Source organism: Populus trichocarpa, chromosome 6 (assembly GCF_000002775.5).
Source record: "Populus trichocarpa isolate Nisqually-1 chromosome 6, P.trichocarpa_v4.1, whole genome shotgun sequence".
NCBI lineage: Eukaryota > Viridiplantae > Streptophyta > Magnoliopsida > Malpighiales > Salicaceae > Populus > Populus trichocarpa.
Window position 1 is genome coordinate 4,250,397 of NC_037290.2, and position 20,763 is coordinate 4,271,159.

General features: G+C 30.9%; 3 protein-coding genes across 3 annotated transcripts; all 3 read right to left on the reverse strand.

Annotated features, from left to right (window-relative positions):
* Window positions 1-2,008: 2,008 nt before the first annotated feature.
* LOC18099882 (protein CHLORORESPIRATORY REDUCTION 6, chloroplastic) lies at window positions 2,009-3,885 on the reverse strand. The gene is made up of 4 exons (XM_024604573.2): window positions 3,580-3,885; window positions 2,906-3,040; window positions 2,602-2,810; window positions 2,009-2,510 (listed from the first exon to the last, which is right to left on the reverse strand). The coding sequence occupies exons 1-4, from the start codon at window positions 3,788-3,790 to the stop codon at window positions 2,307-2,309; spliced, it is 759 nt and encodes a 252-aa protein (XP_024460341.1). The 5' UTR covers window positions 3,791-3,885; the 3' UTR covers window positions 2,009-2,306.
* A 329-nt stretch (window positions 3,886-4,214) lies between these two features.
* On the reverse strand, window positions 4,215-6,655 carry LOC7485465 (probable flavin-containing monooxygenase 1). Its single transcript, XM_024604571.2, has 5 exons — window positions 6,141-6,655; window positions 5,799-6,036; window positions 5,400-5,575; window positions 4,939-5,297; window positions 4,215-4,812 (listed from the first exon to the last, which is right to left on the reverse strand). The coding sequence occupies exons 1-5, from the start codon at window positions 6,576-6,578 to the stop codon at window positions 4,461-4,463; spliced, it is 1,563 nt and encodes a 520-aa protein (XP_024460339.2). The 5' UTR covers window positions 6,579-6,655; the 3' UTR covers window positions 4,215-4,460.
* Window positions 6,656-12,986: 6,331 nt separating this feature from the next.
* Window positions 12,987-15,531, reverse strand: LOC18099883 (probable flavin-containing monooxygenase 1). The gene is given in 6 exon segments (XM_006381003.3): window positions 12,987-13,637; window positions 13,764-14,122; window positions 14,225-14,400; window positions 14,624-14,861; window positions 14,966-15,048; window positions 15,051-15,531. Coding segments are annotated over 6 exon segments (1,560 nt in total). The 5' UTR covers window positions 15,403-15,531; the 3' UTR covers window positions 12,987-13,285.
* Between the last annotated feature and the right edge of the window lie 5,232 nt (window positions 15,532-20,763).

Genomic DNA, 20,763 nt, shown 5'->3' on the forward strand with positions numbered 1-20,763 from the left:
GTTTAAAATTGTGGTGCTGGTAGTATTAAAATATTTTTTATTTAAAAAATATTAAAATAATATTTTTTAATTTATTTTAATATCAACATATCTAAATAATTCAAAAACATAAAAAATATTTAATTTAAAATAAAAAAAATTCATGAAATTTCATTTATATCGCTGTCCCAAATGAGCTCTATATGTTTTATGTTCACTTAATAATAATGAATTCTTTATACTTGTGAAGAGATTAGAGATTAAGAGATTAAAAGTTATTTATATTTTGTAGTGGTTATGATTTTTTTTAAAAAAATTTTTGTTAATATTAAATTGATATTATTTTAGATGTTTTTTTTTATGATTTTGATATTTCTTTTTAGATTTATCATAAAAGAAAGGAATCTATGTAGTTTTACTTTAGTGCAAGATATACCTTTTTTTTAATTGGATGCAGGTTGTTACGTTTTATTATTATGTTTTTAGATATAAGATAACAAATATAAATTGTACAAAAAATATTTAAACAAATATATTTCATTTATATAAATTTTTCAACTTATATTATTAAGAAAGTAATTTTTAATTAAAAAAAAAGAGTTGAATACGGTGATAATATATATATATATATAGACACATCAAGGTTTTAAAATATAATCATGCAAAACATTAGCATATTTGATGTGTAACTTTATTTAAAATAATGGAGAAACTTTTTTTTTAATAAAAAAAAATTCCCATGACTGGCCTTTTCCATAATAATGGAGAAACTCTCTGCAACCAAAGACAAGGGTTTCAACATTCAAATCAAAAGCCCATGACTGGCCTTTTCCATAATAAAGTTTTGGGCTCTTGCTAAGAGACCCCAACTACATTCTTGCCAGGCCTTATTGTTTCCAAAGGATGCATACCATATATATTTCAAGCCCCAAATCCCAATAAAAAAAAATATTATGGGTTTTCTTATGGAGTTTCACTCTTTAAACTCCTCATTTATTTATTTTCAATTTCATATTTTTTTTTTATTTAGTCCCTTTATAGCCTAATTAGATGAGATTGGATTTGAAATTATATAAAAGATACCAAATTAAAAGAAGAAGAACTAAAATATTAAACATAGATATAATACATGTCTAATCTCAAATTTACAAAACTTTTCATTTTGATCCTAAAGTTCATTTGGTTAATTTTTTAGTTTTTAAGTTTAAAAAAAAAAAAAAAAGTTATTATAAAATATTTGAAGAGATATAAAGTTACCGGTTGTCATAATTCTAAAAACTAAAATGATCTAGGGTGTTATCAAAAGGTTTCATTCACGAGAAAAGTTTGATATTTGGTTTTTGGCTTTCATATTTTCTGGAAAAATAGATCGACCGTTGTAAAGTTTTATGGTTTTAGGTTGTTTTTGTGATTTTTAAATTATTTTCTTTCGCTATTTTAATGATATAAATGAGTTTATTAAGATTTTTAAGTTGTTTTTTAGATGTTTGAACGTGAAAAGATTAGTTGAAAATGAGATTTTTTGAGCTAAAAGTTGAAAACTCGACTTTTCAGTGAGTTTCACGTCGCATGAGGTGGCAACATCAAACAAAGCATCATTTGTTTTTCAATTCTTAAAAATTAAACTCATCTGCCCTTTATTGTTGGAAAAAAAAAAATTAAGCCCAAATGCATGAGTCTGGGTTTATGTGCCAAGGCACGCTTAGGCTGGTATAGTTGGTCAGGTATTCGGACGTAACCTTTCAGGCTTAACAATGACTCTTTTTCAAAAAACAAAATTTGCAATTTTTTTAGTTACTAACTTCCCTCTATTTTTATGTATTTTTTTATTTTAAACATAGATTATAGAGGAGGAAGGAGATATAGTTAACAGAAAAGTGAAGCCAAATTATTTCTTAAAGCGAGAGCTTCACAGCATTAGCAGGTTACTGACGCAAACATCTTGCACATACTGTAATTTGGTGACTTAAGCCATTATCATTTCAGGTTACTTTCTGGGAAAATTTCAAAATGCATAACACACCTCATATATCTGGACTCAGAAATCTAATATAATTTTACTAGTAAAGGCACATTGAACTGCAAAATAGAGGTGTGCATAATACTTGATATCATTATTTTGTTCTGTTGGGACTTTAGGGACCCCTTTCTGTGCAGCTCCACGGCAAGAATGCAATTTGAGGTTTCGTCCCCCTCAGGCTCCGTCGATTTCCTTTTGTGGATTGCAGCTCTTCTAAGATCCCAAGTGACACCAATTGGTCATCGCAAGGGGAACTTTAAGCCCATCTGAAATCTTGGATGAACCTGACAGCGAAGTTTTTCCATAATTATGAAGCCGGAGAATGTTGATCAATCAAGTCAAAGAGTTCATTTCCTATCCCAAATCCAAGCATCCTAGCCATGTCACTAGTCTTGAGTCTAGGCTTTGGAACATTCTGCTGCTGCAACCAAGAGTACACGACGAAAACTTTCTTCATGACAAACAATTCCAGTGCCTCAGGATTAAAAACTACTCCCAATTTCATATTCACCTGCCAGAAGAAAATTCAGAAGTCAGGCCTTCCCATCATGCTCTATTAGCTGCTTAAATCATATGCAGTACTCTCATCCATTATCTATTACCTGGTGAGGGACTAACATTGCTGCATAACGAGCCAGTTCTCCCGCTCGCCAGTCCAACAAGACAGGTAACCAAGGATAAGTAGCATCAAGCCTCAAAAACCAGAGTCTTATATCAGGGAACTCTGATAGTTCTCGAGGATCCATCGGATCTTCTCTCGTGTAGTTAATAGTAAATCCAATTGTACGCTCAAGAAACTCTTTCGGCTCCACTACAAAAAGGTTGCCACGAAGGCCTTATCAAGGCTACATGGCATATAACTAGTCCCAGATACAAGAGTTTAAGCTTTGATTATACGGTGCTTACCTCGCGAGGGTGAAACAAACCCTGTGACGTTGTGAAACGGGGACAAGTCAAGACGGCGAACTATATCATTATCGATTACAATCTCGAATCTGCCTTCGGTTGGGGGCATTGGAGGTGGTTTAACTTCAGTTGAATCTGTTAATCAGTACAGATTAAATTAAACAGAATTGAATACCAAGAACAATTTAAACAGAATTTACGAGACCACAGCTAATGCAAGCTGAAAAGTTCAATAACTAATGGAATATTATTCATAGCATTGTTCGAACTCAACTATCTTGAACTAATCACCAATCATGGACATTACTGACTGCCTAATTCGGCAATTTAATAAAGTTTAGCTGAAGATAGCAGGAAAAGGTGAAATTTGGTGCTGGGGTCTTGATATCTAAAACAATAATATCTCCAAGAATGCAGGTCTCATCTGCTTCACATCAAAATTAACGCCTAGAAGCTACAAGGCCAAAGCTAGAACATGTCCCAAAACTTCCAAAGGAAAACTTAAGAAAATAGCCTTATATTTCGCTCTTCTTCTTGATAATGTCTTCAAATGGGATGATTGTTAAGACTGAGCTAGTACTACAGCACACCAATTCTGTAGCAGTATTTTAATTGAAGGACGCATAACTATAACCGGAAATGACTCAAGACTAGTATTAAAATGAGATTATTACCCTCTTCTCCATCATATATAGGAAGGTCGAAATTTCCAGAGGGATTGAAAGCAACAGCAGCTGCAAATTGTCCTTGTTGTCTGAAGTGTGAAACTGGCAAAGTAGTGACTGAATCTGAGATTGGTTTGCAAGAAATCCATTGAGAGTTCAAGGGTAGTGTCTGTTTTTGCAAAGGAAAATTTGGCAAAAAAGGTTTGATGATTGTAGCCATGGTGGTAAACTATGCAGGAAGTCTCATAATATATGGTATGAGGCAGCTGTCTTGTTTTTTCAGTTTATCTATCTTTTATTGTTTTGTGGCCTAGTCTTTAAGAAGTTCATATCTTTTTTGGTTTTGATAGTACGCAGCCCAGTCCTATCACGTAACAACTGTTGTCGTCCTCTCATTTATCTTTTACTAAAAAAGTGGTGCTACATTGGTATCCATTAACTAATATAACACCATGGCCAAAAAGGGAACCCTCGTGACATTGAAATATGCATATTTACACTGAAACGTCAAAATTTCTTGGTCTGCAATGCTGCTTGATCAAATCTGATAAGTTTCAGAGAAAAACCAAACACTATATAATGGGGGAGCAGTTCTAATACAAATAAATCTTCATCTGGTATATGCCTTAACAAAGGTCATGGAATACGGAAGAAAATGTTGCTTCGGCTTAGGAAACATATCAATTATAACAGTCATGTCCACGACTCCTGCTTAAATTTTAACCAGAAGGCTAATTATAAACCGGAAATATAAATCCATTACTATTTTGCTACCCAGAGAATATCATTGCCCTGAATTAGTTATTCTGCTTTGAGCAGCTTGCAGGAGCAAGCATATCAAATTACATAGTTTCAACTTGTGATGGAGTTTTCACAAACTTTGGACAACCTCACTTACTAGTGAGACCGGCATAATCTGTTGGAGCATATGGTATAAACAAGTCTACTAGAAATCCCTTCTTTCTTCTGGGATTGCATCCCATGTCCCTGCAGAGTTGGTCAGTGTACCATATGCTTGAGTTGCTAATACAAGCTCTCCTAAAGTAGCGGCCTGTAACTTGTTTGATGTGATCTGTCCACATGTTTGCTTCCTTTTCCATGTCTCTTATACTTGGCAATTCAAGGTTGCCATCAAGGAATTGTGATAGCCATACACTTTTGATTTCCGAGCGACCCAAATTTGAGAAATTCTCATTGTATCCTATGATAGCCAATCGAGGAACTCGAGGATGAATTATCTGTCTGAGGGGAATGCAAAAGAGATTTTTTTAGTACTAACCATGAAATATCAAGCTGGATGCATTCATAGAGAAACTTAAAGAACGTATAGAAAGATAGATGGCAAGAAATAAGAAGTTAACAAAAGACCTATAGAGGGAAACTGTAGAGGTCGGTGACCCCATTATGTTGTTCTGGAAAACAGGAGACTCAAAAATGTTTCTCAGTTTTTCATCACCCTTGAATCCTGTAGCAAAAATCACAACATCTGTTTCTATTGGCTGATTTTCTCCATCTATGATTAGACCTTCTTCGCAGAAGCTTAAGATTTGGGAATTCTTGATAATGATGCTTCCTTCTTCAACTCTGTCGTAGAATTTGTCAGGCAGCATTGCAATCTGACAGGCAGACACATCTTCAAGAAAGCTGATTTTTGGTAACATTCCATACTTCTTCAGTGGAAGATTCCATCTAAGGTAGGTCTCAATGAGTTTTGAAATTCCCCATCTCTAAAAAGTTAAAAGCAAGATATTGACATAATAATTCAGAGCAATTCACACATATATAACAATCATGAACAAAAGCAATTGGGAGAGTGAAATAGAAGTTACCAAGGGTGAAAGCATGGTGGCCACAAAACTTAATAGAAATGTTTCACCAGGCTTATGAACCAAGAATTCCGAGAATCGATTGAAGTACAAGAAACCAAGTAGAAGTCCACTCAATTTGTCACTAGGCAAAAACCAGTGAGCATTCCTTTGAATCATTGTGCAAGGGTACTTGACTCCTAAATCATAGATTATAGAAAGGCAGAGTAAACTTCAAATGACGACAACGCAGATTTTAATCAAGCATTCCATCCACAGATTTAACTAGATGAAGTGGCTTTTTTGAACATAGCATAGACCTTGCTGCTTCTTAAAGGAATTACTCGAGACACGCAAGTCTTTTAATTAAGCTGATAAAAGAGTTCAAGTAGGAACATTTGCCTTGACAGAAAGTTTTCTTACCATTTGCATTGGCACATTCTGCTGCTATGTCAGCTGCAGTTTTATGAGAACCAACTATTGTAACTCTCTTTGTTTTGATCAACTCTGCTGCAGTCGAATTGTTCAAGGCTGAGAAGTCCTCTGAATGCATCACCTTGCCCTTGAACACTTCAGGCCCTTTATTTGGAAGGAACTCTGGGATATTTGGAAGGCCACTGAATTGTCCAACGCAAAGAACAACAAATTCTGTATGAAACACCTGACCAGCATAATTCATTAGTTATTATGAAAAAATAGCCACAACCACAGTCCATAACAACATGGATATATATATTAATTGACTTCTTGAAAAAATGAACCTACTTGTATGCTGCCATTTTTTGTGTCTTGAACTTCGACATGCCATTTCGCTTCGGTGCCAAAGGGCTTGCCTGTCCCACCCCAAAGAGCCCATGACTCCATCTCTTCAACAGACACCCCAACATAGTCTATGCCGATGACCTTGGAATTGAACTTGATGCAAGGAAAGAGGTTGAAATGTTGTGCATAAGATTCAAAATACTCCATCACCTGAGTGTGAGTAGGATACGTGTCTGTTATCGAGGGAGGCCATGGAAAATCAGAAAACTGGAAAATTTCTTTGGTGTTTTGGAGTCTGGTTGACTCCAAAGTATGTGACCAAACTCCTCCAATTCTATCTTCAGCTTCAAACACAATCGGGTTGAGTCCAATGTTGAGAGCGTACTTACAGGCAAGAAGGCCACTTGCTCCTGCTCCGATGATAACAATCTGCTTTTCCATCTGTCATGGGTGAACTGAGAGATGCATTTAGGATCATTGCATTAAATAGTAATTTATTGCTAGGTGATATCAGAAGCCATCAAAGGCTCAGGCTGTACATGCCAATAATGTTTGTTTGTTTTTGTTTTAAGAAAATTTTTGAAAAAATTTAAAATTTTTTATTTTTTTATTTTAAATTAATATTTTTTAATGTTTTTATATCATTTTAGTGTGTTAATGTAAAAAATAATTTTTCAAAAATAAAAAAATATATTATTTTGATGCATTTCTAAATAAAAAAACACTTTAAAAATCAACCGCAATCACATTCTCAAATATGTAATACAGTAATCAAGCTTATATGTCTGCAAAAGTTCTCCCTTTTTTTCCCTGTTAATTTAGCTTGAGATGGTCAAAACTTTTTTTTTTTTTTTTTTTTTTTTACAGTGAGATGCGTTTAGGACCAGGGTATTAACAAAAACTAAAGGTTGTGGGTAAAATATTCTAGCAGTTTTCACTGTTTATTTTTTTACTATTCATTATGGAATTATAGTAATGTATTTTTTAAAAATTTTTATTTTCATCCTTAAATTATTATTTTTTTGTATAATTTGGGTCCAAATTTGAATACTATTACATGTTTTTTAAAAAATGGTTGAATTGCAAGAAATAAAATTGAAGTGAAAAACACTGGACATAAGTGATGGCTTTGAGATTTAAAAAAAAAAATCATTTTCATTCCTCGTCTTTTTTAGCTATTAGGTGACCGGTCCCTATAATTTTTTAAAAATAAATTTTAGTACTAAACTTCATTTCTCTTATTTTTTAGTTTTTTTTTGTGGAGGAGAGAAATGAAATCGCTGGATTTTGATTTAGAGAGAGAAAGTTGTTATTTTCTTTTATTTTTTCTTAAATTTTCATTTTTTATATTTCTTTTTTTAAAATAATTTTTAAATTTATACTTTAATTAATACCTCTTCTCTCTTATTTTTTTGGTTTTTATCCTTTTTAAATAGTAATTATTTTTTAATTATATTAAGTGTGTTTAATTTTTTAAGAAGTTAGTATGATTCATTTGTAAATCTTTTTTTATATTTTTTATAGTTTAAATATTTAATTTTTATTATATTTTTAATATGTGCAGCCTTGCATAATTTTTTTTTATTCGATAATTTTTATGTATTTATCAATTTTTATTATAAATTAATTTAAAAAATATTCATTAAATACAACCAGGTAAATAACTTTTTTTTAACTTTTGAATAAAGTTTTTTTTCCATGTTATCACAATCATTTTTTTTATATATGTATTTTCTCATTTGCTATCTTTGCTTTTTTTATTAATATAATTTAAATATAATTTATTTATTTAGTTGATTGTAACATGAATTATTAATTTTTTTTAAAAAATGTACTTGCAATGTATAAATATTTTACTAAAAAACAATACCATCTAGTATGATAGGGCGGGCACCAGGATAGGGCGCCCGGCGGGCACCAGTCTAGGTAAATACTAATTAATTAGAAGTGATATCAAAATCCATCGAAAGGCTCGTGTTCTTCACGGCAATAATGTAAAAGTGGAATCTTTTGTTTCTTTGAATAGACCGGCCACCATATCAATTGAAATGTTTAGGATTCCAGTAACTTTTATTTTATGAGTGAATTGATATTTTTTTTTGTGTTTTTTAAATGGTTTTAATATATTAATATAAAAAATAAAAAAATATTTTAATATATTTTTAAATAAAAAACACTATATACCATAATATTAAATAATCTCGAATCATCTAGCGTGTGAAAGTAGAAAACTTTTTTGTTAATATTGCTTGTGTGGGTCAAGTTCTTGCATCTACTTAGTTGGAGGAATGAAGTTGGATATAATTGCAAGAAATGTGTTTGCCTTTAAAAGAAAAATTAAAGATAATTTTTTTATTATTATTAATGTAAATGTTCGAGTTAGCTTATTTATATCTTGATTAATTTTATGAATCTTAAAATTAATAATTATATAAGTTTTTAGTGACTTTAAAATTCGTGAAACTCAAACTAATAATTTTTAAGTAAAAAACTCAAACATAACTTTCTTTATTTGTGATTGCAAAAGTTTTGGTGGTCAGCTATAGCACCGGCTTGGACTGTTTATTGAGATAAGCTTATCCTATAGTTTTTAGGAGTTAGGACTTTTGAGCAGAAACACAGTAGCCAATAATTGCTGTGATACATGCAGAGGATAACACGGAAACCATACTGTGAAGGCGAAGATCATGATGAGAGGCCCTTGACATGAACCAAATTCTTGCTGCGGCGTAGAGGCCATGGCAACATCTGTTTGTCGCGCACTAATTTTCTACATTTCCATCTTCTAGCTTTTGAAACTGCATAATCGAATTCCAAAGATCTTTCTCCAAAAAAGAGATAATGGCATAATTGGAGAACAGCCCGCCCATGAGCACAGATATATTGGCACATTGCATTAGAGTCTCATAACTTGATTTCTGTATATAAAGTACTTGGGCGGATTTTCTAGTTATTAATTATATAATAGGGAATATAATAATCATCATGTATATTATATCAAAGGTTTTTTATAATAAATATATATATTTTACTTACATGTTAAAAGTTTTGTTTAAACTAATATATACATATTTGTTACTAAAGATAAAATACTATTAATACCTAAACAATGATTTGGGATTCGGACCTGGTAATAAGATTCAATCTTCATTTTATTTGCATTGGTCTTTTTTTAAAAAAAAATATCGTTTTGGTTATTCATGAAAAAATTATCATTAGTCTTTTAAAAATGAGATTTATTTATAGCAAGATTTTGATATTAATCTTTGTAAAAAGAAAACTTGTTATTTTGGTTATTCGTAAAAAAAATTCAAAATGAACCCAAAAGATGCAAGTAAAGAAATTCAAAATGGACCCAAAAGATGCAACTTTTAATTAATATGCCTCTTAAAAAAAAATTAAAATGGACCCAAGAGATATAACTTTTAATCAATGTTAACCCAGCTCAAATTTATACTATTAATTATTTATATTTTTATGGAAAATATTTATTATTAATAATATTTGTACTTACACATATATAAAATTCGTTGACAAATAAAATATCAACATACACAACACATAGATAACACAAACATTTATTAGGGGTTTGAAATTGAAGGGAAACACCAAAACAAAACAAAAAGACAGCGAGAAAATATAGACTAGCTCATGTATCTCACGCTCTGATTTATTTATTTATTTATTTATTATTATTAGATTAATTTGGGTGTTTGGATCAGTTTGTGTGCATCTCAACTAATCCTACGGGTACTAAAGTTAACGACCTTGTAAGCCTCCAGTGGTCCTGAGATTTATAGGACTCGAACTAGTGATTTTTGAAGAGCAAACTCATACCCTGACCAATTAAACTACACCCGTTGCACTGATTTATTATCCTTCGGAGTGGTGGGTTGTTAGTGTTGATTCACAGTGGCTAATAGAGATGGTGGAGGTTGATGAATTGAGGGCTCTGATAATAGGGTTTTTCTCTTTTTGGAAGGGAGGTCGTCTTATGTTTGGTAGAAGTGATAGTAATTATTGGGGGAGAAGAAACAATTTTGGTTCAGGACAGTGGTTATCTTTTTGGATAAGAAGTGAGAGGCGGTGTGTGGTGTGTGTAATGTATTTTTTTTGTTGTTGTTGATTTTTCCTCCCAGTCTTGTTCTTATCTTAGGTGAATGAGAGGTTGGTGTTGGATCTGTCTCCCCCCCTTGTTTCAAGATTGTTGGTGTTTTTATGAAGAGGAAAGGCCAGGGTTCTGGAGTCTTAACGATCTGAAAAATCAATTGAAGGCAAGATTTCGGGGGTTGATTCAATTTGGGCTATATTTGTTGGATAATTCATTATAGTCAATCAACTTGAGCTGGGATCTTGCAAAATTATCTGGTATTTTGGATTGAAAAGTTGAGTTAAGGGACTGATTTTCTTATTTGGACTTAAATAAAACATGAATTACTTTAGGACTAAGTTGAATCAGTTGGACAAAATTGAATTGAAGAATTGAACTGAATTGATTCAATTGGAAACAGTTGGACTAAGAATATGAATTAGATAAAAAATAATAGGTCCCTAGAATATTTCCTTCTTTTCATTGTAGCCCTTGCTTTTGGATTTTTCAATTTCATTCAATTAAGATATTTAGTCTCGGAATTTCTTTCAATTTAAACCCTAAATTAATTGAATTAATTTATCTTTTCAATTTAGTCCTTGGTTTCCTAAGATTTATAAATCACATTTTTTTTTCTTTTCAATTGTGTCCTTAATTTAATCAATTTAGACCTTCACCTTTATTGGTTTTCATTTTCTTATCATATAATATAATAAAACAAATTCATTGAATCTAATGGAGTCCATGAACTAGGTCACAGGTTAATTTGTGTTATATCTTCTTCTTTTCTTTTCCTTTGAATTTTTTTTGGATCATCCAAGTCAACAAGGCTACATCGTCAATGCAACTCCCACACGATTTAATTTGAAACTCGAGTTAAGTAAAGAATCGGATTAAGAATTTTCAAGTTTAAATCATTATACCAAGCTCAATAACAATGCCAAAAAAAATTCATTTGGCCCAGATATCATCTTTGTATGTTAATACTGAGAAAAATTAATTTTGAGAAATTTAAACCATATATCATGTTTTATACTTTTATCCTCACGGATTTTTCTTTATAATTTATGGAGGAGTCAGCAACGATCATTTAATATATGTGTTTTTATCAAAATAGCTAGACAAATCTTCCATGCGTTGCGAGGATAATGCTAAAAGTCTAATTCATGTATGATACAAATTCCAAATATAAATTAAAAATAACACTTGTAATTAAAAAGTACTAGATATGAGTAATTTACAAAAAAGAAAAAGAAAAAGAAAAAGAAAAGGAGAAATAGAAAGAATGTGCTTGGCATTAAGGAGATGTTACGATAATTATATAGTACTTATTTAATTAATCTAATTTTTAATCAAAATATTAACTTGTCTAACATTGTATTATATACTAAAAAAATCATCTAGATATTTGACGTTGCAATAATATAATCAAAATAAACCTTAAAAACCTTAGGAAAAAAAAGATAAATTAATCTCTAAAACTTATTAAAAGATAATTTAGAGAGCTTTTTTTAAATTATGGTTATTTTTTGTTATGCATTTAATTTTTAAAAAGGTTTTATGATTCATCTATAATTATTTTTTATCATTTGTATAGATGAATTATATTTTTAAAAATAAAAAATGTTTATTTTCATATAATATTTCTATTACGTGTATCCTTGCATAATATTTTTTTTTATTTAATCAATTTAATGTGTTTGTCTATTTCTAATATTGTTTGATTGAATAAAAAAAATATTGTAATAAATTTTTTTTATCAAACATAACCAGGTAAATGTACCGCCTTGTGAGATTAAATATTTTAATCTACATCTGTCTCTTGATTTTTCAAGTTTTATTTTTATATATTGTTAATGACTTTTTATTTATTTATTAGCACATATAATTCTCAGTTTTTTTGATTATATATACGGATAAAACTTTTTATTTGCACTAAAAAATTTTGAACTACATAAACATGTTGAATTTTTTTATAAAAAATTAAAATATATGACCCACCGGAGCATGGGTTACATAACTATTTGTGTGCGTTTCATTTGTTCATTATTTCAAAAAACAAATATTGGATAAATATCAAATATGGTCCCTTAAATATTGACATTTTGTCAAATCAACTAATTATTTAGTTTTTGGCCAAATTGACCCATTTAACACACACACACACTATATATATATATATATATATATATATATATATATATATATATATATATATATGGAAACACATGCTATTTAGTTGAGCATGAGTTGGATAGGACTCAATTCATTTTAAATTCGAAGTAGCTAAAGGTTTAATTTGACTAAAAATAAAGATAATCCCAAAGGGAGCCTCTGTAATAGAGTAGTAGTTACCCCCACAGATGTAATTCAAAAGCAGACTGAGATATCCCAAAGGGAGTTATAACTGGCACATATATCGAAAACACATAAAAACTATGTAGGAAGTCTCATAATCTTTCAGTTTATCTATCTTTATTGTTTTGTGGCCCAGTATTTAAGAAGTTCATATCTTTTGTGGTTTTGATAGTCCTATCACGTAACAACTGTTGTGGTCCTCTCATTTATCTTTTACTAAAAAAGTGGTGCTACATTGGTATCCATTAACTAATATAACACCATGGCCGAAAAGGGAACCCTCGTGACATTGAAATATGCATATTTACACTGAAACGTCAAAATTTCTTGGTCTGCAATGCTGCTTGATCAAATCTGATAAGTTTCAGAGAAAAACCAAAAACTATATAATGGGGGAGCAGTTCTAATACAAATAAATCTTCATCTGGTATATGCCTTAACAAAGGTCATGGAATACAGAAGAAAATGTTGCATCGGCTTAGGAAACATATCAATTATAACAGTCATGTCCGCGACTCCTGCTTAAATTTTAACCAGAAGGATAATTATAAACTGGAAATATAAATCCATTACTATTTTGCTACCCAGAGAATATCATTGCCCTGAACTAGTTATTCTGCTTTGAGCAGCTTGCAGGAGCAAGCATATCAAATTACATAGTTTCAACTTGTGATGGAGTTTTCACAAACTTTGGACAACCTCACTTACTAGTGAGACCGGCATAATCTGTTGGAGCATATGGTATAAACAAGTCTACTAGAAATCCCTTCTTTCTTCTGGGATTGCATCCCATGTCCCTGCAAAGTTGGTCAGTGTACCATATGCTTGAGTTGCTAATACAAGCTCTCCTAAAGTAGCGGCCTGTAACTTGTTTGATGTGATCTGCCCACATGTTTGCTTCCTTTTCCATGTCTCTTATACTTGGCAATTCAAGGTTGCCATCAAGGAATTGTGATAGCCATACACTTTTGATTTCTGAGCGACCCAAATTTGAGAAATTCTCATTGTATCCTATGATAGCCAATCGAGGAATTCGAGGATGAATTATCTGTCTGAGAGGAATGAAAAAGAGATTTTTTTAGTACTAACCATGAAATATCAAGCTGGATGCATTCATAGAGAAACTTAAAGAACGTATAGAAAGATAGATGGCAAGAAATAAGAAGTTAACAAAAGACCTATAGAGGGAAACTGTAGAGGTCGGTGACCCCATTATGTTGTTCTGGAAAACAGGAGACTCAAAAATGTTTCTCAGTTTTTCATCACCCTTGAATCCTGTAGCAAAAATCACAACATCTGTTTCTATTGGCTGATTTTCTCCATCTATGATTAGACCTTCTTCGCAGAAGCTTAAGATTTGGGAATTCTTGATAATGATGCTTCCTTCTTCAACTCTGTCGTAGAATTTGTCAGGCAGCATAACAGTCTGACAGGCAGACATATCTTCAAGAAAGCTGATTTTTGGTAACATTCCATACTTCTTCAGTGGAAGATTCCATCTAAGGTAGGTCTCAATGAGTTTTGAAATTCCCCATCTCTAAAAAGTTAAAAGCAAGATATTGGCATAATAATTCAGAGCAATTCACACATGTATAACAATCATGAACAAAAGCAATTGGGAGAGTGAAATAGAAGTTACCAAGGGTGAAAGCATGGTGGCCACAAAACTTAATAGAAATGTTTCACCAGGCTTATGAACCAAGAATTCCGAGAATCGATTGAAGTACAAGAAACCAAGTAGAAGTCCACTCAATTTGTCACTAGGCAAAAACCAGTGAGCATTCCTTTGAATCATTGTGCAAGGGTACTTGACTCCTAAATCATAGATTATAGAAAGGCAGAGTAAACTTCAAATGACGACAACGCAGATTTTAATCAAGCATTCCATCCACAGATTTAACTAGATGAAGTGGCTTTTTTGAACATAGCATAGACCTTGCTGCTTCTTAAAGGAATTACTCGAGACACGCAAGTCTTTTCATTAAGCTGATAAAAGAGTTCAAGTAGGAACATTTGCCTTGACAGAAAGTTTTCTTACCATTTGCATTGGCACATTCTGCTGCTATGTCAGCTGCAGTTTTATGAGAACCAACTATTGTAACTCTCTTTGTTTTGATCAACTCTGCTGCAGTCGAATTGTTCAAGGCTGAGAAGTCCTCTGAATGCATCACCTTGCCCTTGAACACTTCAGGCCCTTTATTTGGAAGGAACTCTGGGATATTTGGAAGGCCACTGAATTGTCCAACGCAAAGAACAACAAATTCTGTATGAAACACCTGACCAGCATAATTCATTAGTTATTATGAAAAAATAGCCACAACCACAGTCCATAACAACATGGATATATATATTAATTGACTTCTTGAAAAAATGAACCTACTTGTATGCTGCCATTTTTTGTGTCTTGAACTTTGACATGCCATTTCGCTTCGGTGCCAAAGGGCTTGCCTGTCCCACCCCAAGAGCCCATGACTCCATCTCTTCAACAGACACCCCAACATAGTCTATGCCGATGACCTTGGAATTGAACTTGATGCAAGGAAAGAGGTTGAAATGTTGTGCATAAGATTCAAAATACTCCATCACCTGAGTGTGAGTAGGATACGTGTCTGTTATCGAGGGAGGCCATGGAAAATCAGAAAACTGGAAAATTTCTTTGGTGTTTTGGAGTCTGGTTGACTCCAAAGTATGTGACCAAACTCCTCCAATTCTATCTTCAGCTTCAAACACAATCGGGTTGAGTCCAATGTTGAGAGCGTACTTACAGGCAAGAAGGCCACTTGCTCCTGCTCCGATGATAATAATCTGCTTTTCCATCTGTCATGGGTGAACTGAGAGATGCATTTAGGATCATTGCATTAACTAGTAATATATTGCGAGGTAATATCAGAAGCCATCAAAGGCTCAGGCTCTACAGGGCAATGATGTAAAATTGGAATCTTTGGTTCTTCTCTGATAAGGCCGGCCACAATATAAAACGTGCACCTTGTCTGATGTCTGCAAAAGTTGCAATTTTTTTTTTTTGCTTGAGAGGGTCAAAACTCTTTTTTTTTTTTTACTGTGAGATGCATTTAGGTCCAGGGTATTAACAAAAACTAAAGGTTGTGGGTAAAATATTCTAGCAGTTTTTACTGTTTATTTTTTTTACTATTTATTCTGAATTATAGTAATGTAATTTTTAAAATCTTTTATTTTTATCCTTAAATTATTATTTTTTTGTATGATTGGGCGTCCAGATTTGAACATAATTGTATATTTTTTTTAAAATAGTTGAATTGAAGAAAAAAAAAACTGAAGTGAAAAACACAGGTAACATAGGTGGTGGCTTTGAAGTTTTTTAAAAAAATTCATTTTCGTTCCTCATCTTTTTTAGCTATTAGGTGACCGGTTCTTATAATTTTTTAAAAATAAATTTTAATACCAAACTTCATTTCTGTTATTTTTTTAGTTTTTTTTTTTTGTGGAGGAGAAAGATGAGGTCGTTGGATCTCGGTTTAGAGAAAGAAAATTGTTATTTTATTTCATTTTTTTATATGTTTTTTTTAAATAATTTTTAAATTTATACTTTAATTAATACATCTTCTCTGTTATTTTTTGGTTTTTATCATTTTTAAATAGTAATTATTTTTTAATTATATTGGGTGTGTTTAGTTTTTTAAGAGGTTAATATGATTTATTTGTAAATCTTTTTTATATTTTTTATAGTTTAAACATTTATTTTTTATTATATTTTTAATATGTGCAACCTTGCATAATTATTTTATTTTATTTTATTCAATAATTTTTATGTGTGTGTCGATTTCTATTATAAAGTAATTTTAATAAAAACAATTTCATTAAATACAACTAGGTAGATGACTTTTTTTTTGCTTTTGAATAAAGATTTTTTTCCATGTTATCGCGATCGTTTTTTTTATATATGTATTTTCTCATTTGCTATCATTGCTTTTTTTATCAATATAATTTAAATAAAATCAATTTCATTTAGTTGATTGAGATTATAACATGAATTATTAATTTTTAAAAAAAATATACTTGCAATGTATAAATATTTTACTAAAAAACAATACCATCTAATAGGATAGGGCGGGCACCAGTCTAGGTAAATCCTAATTAATTAGTAGTGATATCAAAATCCATCAAAGGCTCGTGTTCTTCACGGCAATAATGTAGAAGTGCAATCTTTTGTTCCTATGAATAGACCGGCCACCATATCAATTGAAATGTTTAGGATTCCAGTAACTTTTATTATATGGTTGAATTGATTATTTTTTTTTGTGTGTTTTTTAATGGTTTTAATATATTAATATAAAAAATTAAAAAATATATTTTAATATATTTTTAAATAAAAAACACTATATACCACAATCTCAAATCATCTACTGCGCGCACAAGTAGAAAACCTTTTTGTTAATATTGCTTGTGTGGGTCAAGTTCTTGCATCTGCTTAGTTGGAGGAATGAAGTTTGATATAATTGCGAGAAATGTGTCTGCATTTACGGGAAAAATTAAAGATTAAATTTTTGTTATTAATGTGGGTGTTCGAGCTAGCTAACTCGTATTTTGACTAATCTTACGAGTTCTGAAGTTAATAATCATATAAATTTTTAATAGTCTTAAAATTTATAAAATTTCAACTGATAAATTTAAAAAATTAAATTTAAAACCTAATCAATTAACTAAATTCCTCCGGATAACTTTCTTTGTTGCGATTGCAAAAGTTTTGATGGTCAACTATAGCACCGGCTTGGACTGTTTATTGAGATAAGCTTATCCTATAGTTTTTAGCAGTTAGGACTTTTGAGCAGAAACACAGAAGCCAATCATTGCTTGTACATCTGTTTGTCGCGCACTAATTTTCTTGCTGTGGCGTTGAGGCCATGGCAACATCTGTTTGTCGCGCACTAATTTTCCACATTTCCATCTTTTAGCTTTTGAAAGTGCATAATCGAATTCCAAAGATCTTTCTCCAAATAAGAGATAATGGCATAATTGGAGAACACCCCGCCCATGAGCACAGATTGGCACATTGCATTAGAGTCACATAACTTGATTTCTGTATATAAAGTACTTGGGCAGATATTCTGGTTATTAATTGTATAGCAGGGAATATAATAATCATCATGTATATTATATCAAAGGTTTTTAATGATAAATATATCTATTGTAATTCCATGTTAAAAAATTTGTCTAAACTAATATATACATATTTGTTACTTAGATAAAATACTATTAAGACCTAAACAATGATTTGGGATTCAGACCTGGTAACAAGATTCAATCTTCATTTTATTTGCATCGGTCTCTTTTTTTAAAAAAATATCATTTTGGTTATTCATGAAAAAATTATCATTAGTTCTCTAAAAATAAGATTTGTTTATCGCAAGATTTTGATATTGATCCCTGTAAAAAGAAAACTTGTTATTTTAGTTATTCGTAAAAAAATTCAAAATGGACCAAAAAGATATAACTTTTAATCAATATGCCTTGATGGATGATGTTAACCCAGCTCAAATTATTATATCACATGTGCAGCAAATAAATTTACATCAATAAATAAGTTTTTTATATTATTAATTATTTATATTTTTATGGGAAATATTTATTACTGATAATATTTGTACTCACACATATATAAAATTCATTCACAAATAAAATATCAACATGCACAACACATAAATAACACAAACATTTATTAGGGGTTTGAAATTGACGCGAAAACACCAAAAAACAAACAGTGGAAAAATATAGAGTAGCCCACGTATCTCACGCACTGATTTGTTATCCTTCTGAGTGGTGGGTTGTTAGTGTTGGTTCACGATGGCTAATAGAGATGGCGGAGGTTGATGAATTGAGGGCTCTGATAATGAGGGTTTTCTCTTTAAGGGAGGTCGTCTTATGTTTGGTAGAAGTGATAGTAATTATTGGAGGAGAAGAAACAATGAGGTTATAATGATTGTTTTGGTTCATGGACAGTGGTTATCTTTTTGGATAAGAAATGAGAGGCGGTGTTTGTAATGTTTTTTTTTGTTGATGGGAAGTGGTTAATTTTTTGGATAAGAAATGAGAGGCGGTGGTTGTAATGTTTTTGTTTTTTTTTTTGGTTGATTTTTCCTCTCAATCTTGTTCTTATCCTGGGTGAATGAGAGGCTGGTGTTGGATCTGTCTCCCCCCTTGTTTCAAGATTGTTGGTGTTTTTATGAAGAGGAAAGGCTAGGGTTCTGGAGTTTTAACGATCTGAAAAATCAATTAAAGGCAAGATTTCGGAGATTGATTCAATTTGGGCTATATTTGTTGGATAATTCATTGTAGTCAATCAACTTGAGCTGGGATCTTGCAAAATTATCTAGTATTTTGGATTGAAAAGCCAAGTTGAGAGACTGATTTTCTTATTTGGACTTAAATAAAACATGAATTACTTTAGGACTAAGTTGAATCAGTTGGACAAAATTGAATTAAAGAATTGAACTGGATTGGTTCAATTGGAAACAGTTGGACTAAGAATATGACTTAGATAAAAACCAATAGGTCCCTAAAATATTTCCTCCTTTTCATTGTAGCCCTTGCTTTTGGATTTTTCAAGTTCATTCAATTAAGATATTTAATCTTGGAATTTCTTTCAATTTAAACCCTAAATTGAATTAATTTATCTTTTCAATTTAGTCCTTGGTTTTCTAAGATTTATAAATCACATTTTTTTTTCAATTATGTCCTTAATTTAATCAATTTAGACCTTTAATTTATTGGTTTTTATTTTTTTATCATATAATATAATAAAACAAATTAATTAAATCTAAAGAAGTCTATGATCTAGGTCGCGGGTTAACCTGGGTTATCTCTTCTTTTCTTTTCTTTTTCTTTGATTTTTTTACTATGGATCAGCCAAGTCAACAAGGCCATATCGTCGGTGTAATTCTCATACGATTTAATTTAAAACTCGAGTTAAATAAAGAGTTGGATTAAGAATTTTCAAGTTTATATCATTGTACCGGATTTAATTAACATGCCAAAAATTTTCATTTGACTTAGCTATCATCTTTGTATGTTTAAGAAATTTTGGATCAAGTATAGCGCGGTAAAATGCCTAGTATATTTCTATTGTTGTTGTTGTTTTCAGGGCAAAAAAAAAAAAAAGGCATAAACCTAGAGACAGCCAGACCAAGATGGCATCTGTAGCTTTTAACAATATTGTGTTTAGCGATGAGCATGTTTGAGAGTGTAGTTGTGGTTGTTTTTTAAAGTGTTTTTTATTCAGAAAAGTATGCCAATAATATTTTTTTTATTTTTTAAAAATTATTTTTGAGATCAGTACATCAAAATGATTTGAAAACATCAAAAATATATTAATTTAAAAAAAAATTAATTTTTTTAAAAATACTTTTCAAATGCAGTGCCCAACGCTCTCGAGATCATGAAAGAAGGCTTGAGGCTCATTGGATGTTTTTTAGTAGATAAATTCGTGACGAGAGGCTAAATGTTATTGATTTAACAAATGTGAGAAATTTAAGCCATATATCATGTTTTATACTTTTATCCTTGCGGATTTTTCCTTATAATTTATGGAGGAGTCAGCAACGATCATTCAGTGTATGTGTTTTTATCGAAATAGCTAGACAAATCTTCCATGCGTTGCGAGGATAATGCTAAAAGGTCTAATTTATGTATGATACAAATTCCAAATATGAATTAAAAATAATACTTGTAATTAAAATGTACTGGATATGAGTATTTTAAGGAGAAATAGAAAGAATGTGCTTGGCATTAAGGAGATGTTACCGATAAATATATAGTGATCAATTTTTATTATAAAAATTTTTTTGTTGAAATTAAAATTTTATTAACTTTTTTATAGGAGTTTATATTTAAGAATAGTACTTATGTAATTAATCTAATTTTTAATCAAGATATTAACTTGTCTAACATTGTATTATATACTAGAAAAATCATCGATCTAGATATTTGATGTTGCAGTAATATAATCAAAATAAACCTTAAAAACCTTAGGAAAAAAAAGATAAATTAATCTCTAAAACTTATTAAAAGATAATTCTTTTAACAAAAAATGATGTTTATATATTGAAATGGAGTTAAAATATTGACATAAAAGAAGTCATAAAATGTGTAACAACACCAATTAAAGCTAAGCCAACATGAAATGCCCCGCCAAACCCACGATCC

Excerpts from the sequence above, each read along its gene's own strand:
- LOC18099882 (XM_024604573.2), bottom strand. The coding sequence starts at position 3,790 with ATGGCTACAATCATCAAACCTTTTTTGCCAAATTTTCCTTTGCAAAAA. Across the intron at positions 3,041-3,579 it reads TATATATGATGGAGAAGAGG|ATTCAACTGAAGTTAAACCA; the intron begins GTAATAATCTCA and ends ACTGATTAACAG. Across the intron at positions 2,811-2,905 it reads GTTTGTTTCACCCTCGCGAG|TGGAGCCGAAAGAGTTTCTT; the intron begins GTAAGCACCGTA and ends ACCTTTTTGTAG.
- LOC7485465 (XM_024604571.2), bottom strand. The coding sequence starts at position 6,578 with ATGGAAAAGCAGATTGTTATCATCGGAGCAGGAGCAAGTGGCCTTCTT. Across the intron at positions 5,298-5,399 it reads CCACCATGCTTTCACCCTTG|AGATGGGGAATTTCAAAACT; the intron begins GTAACTTCTATT and ends TTAACTTTTTAG. Across the intron at positions 4,813-4,938 it reads TCTACAGTTTCCCTCTATAG|ACAGATAATTCATCCTCGAG; the intron begins GTCTTTTGTTAA and ends CATTCCCCTCAG.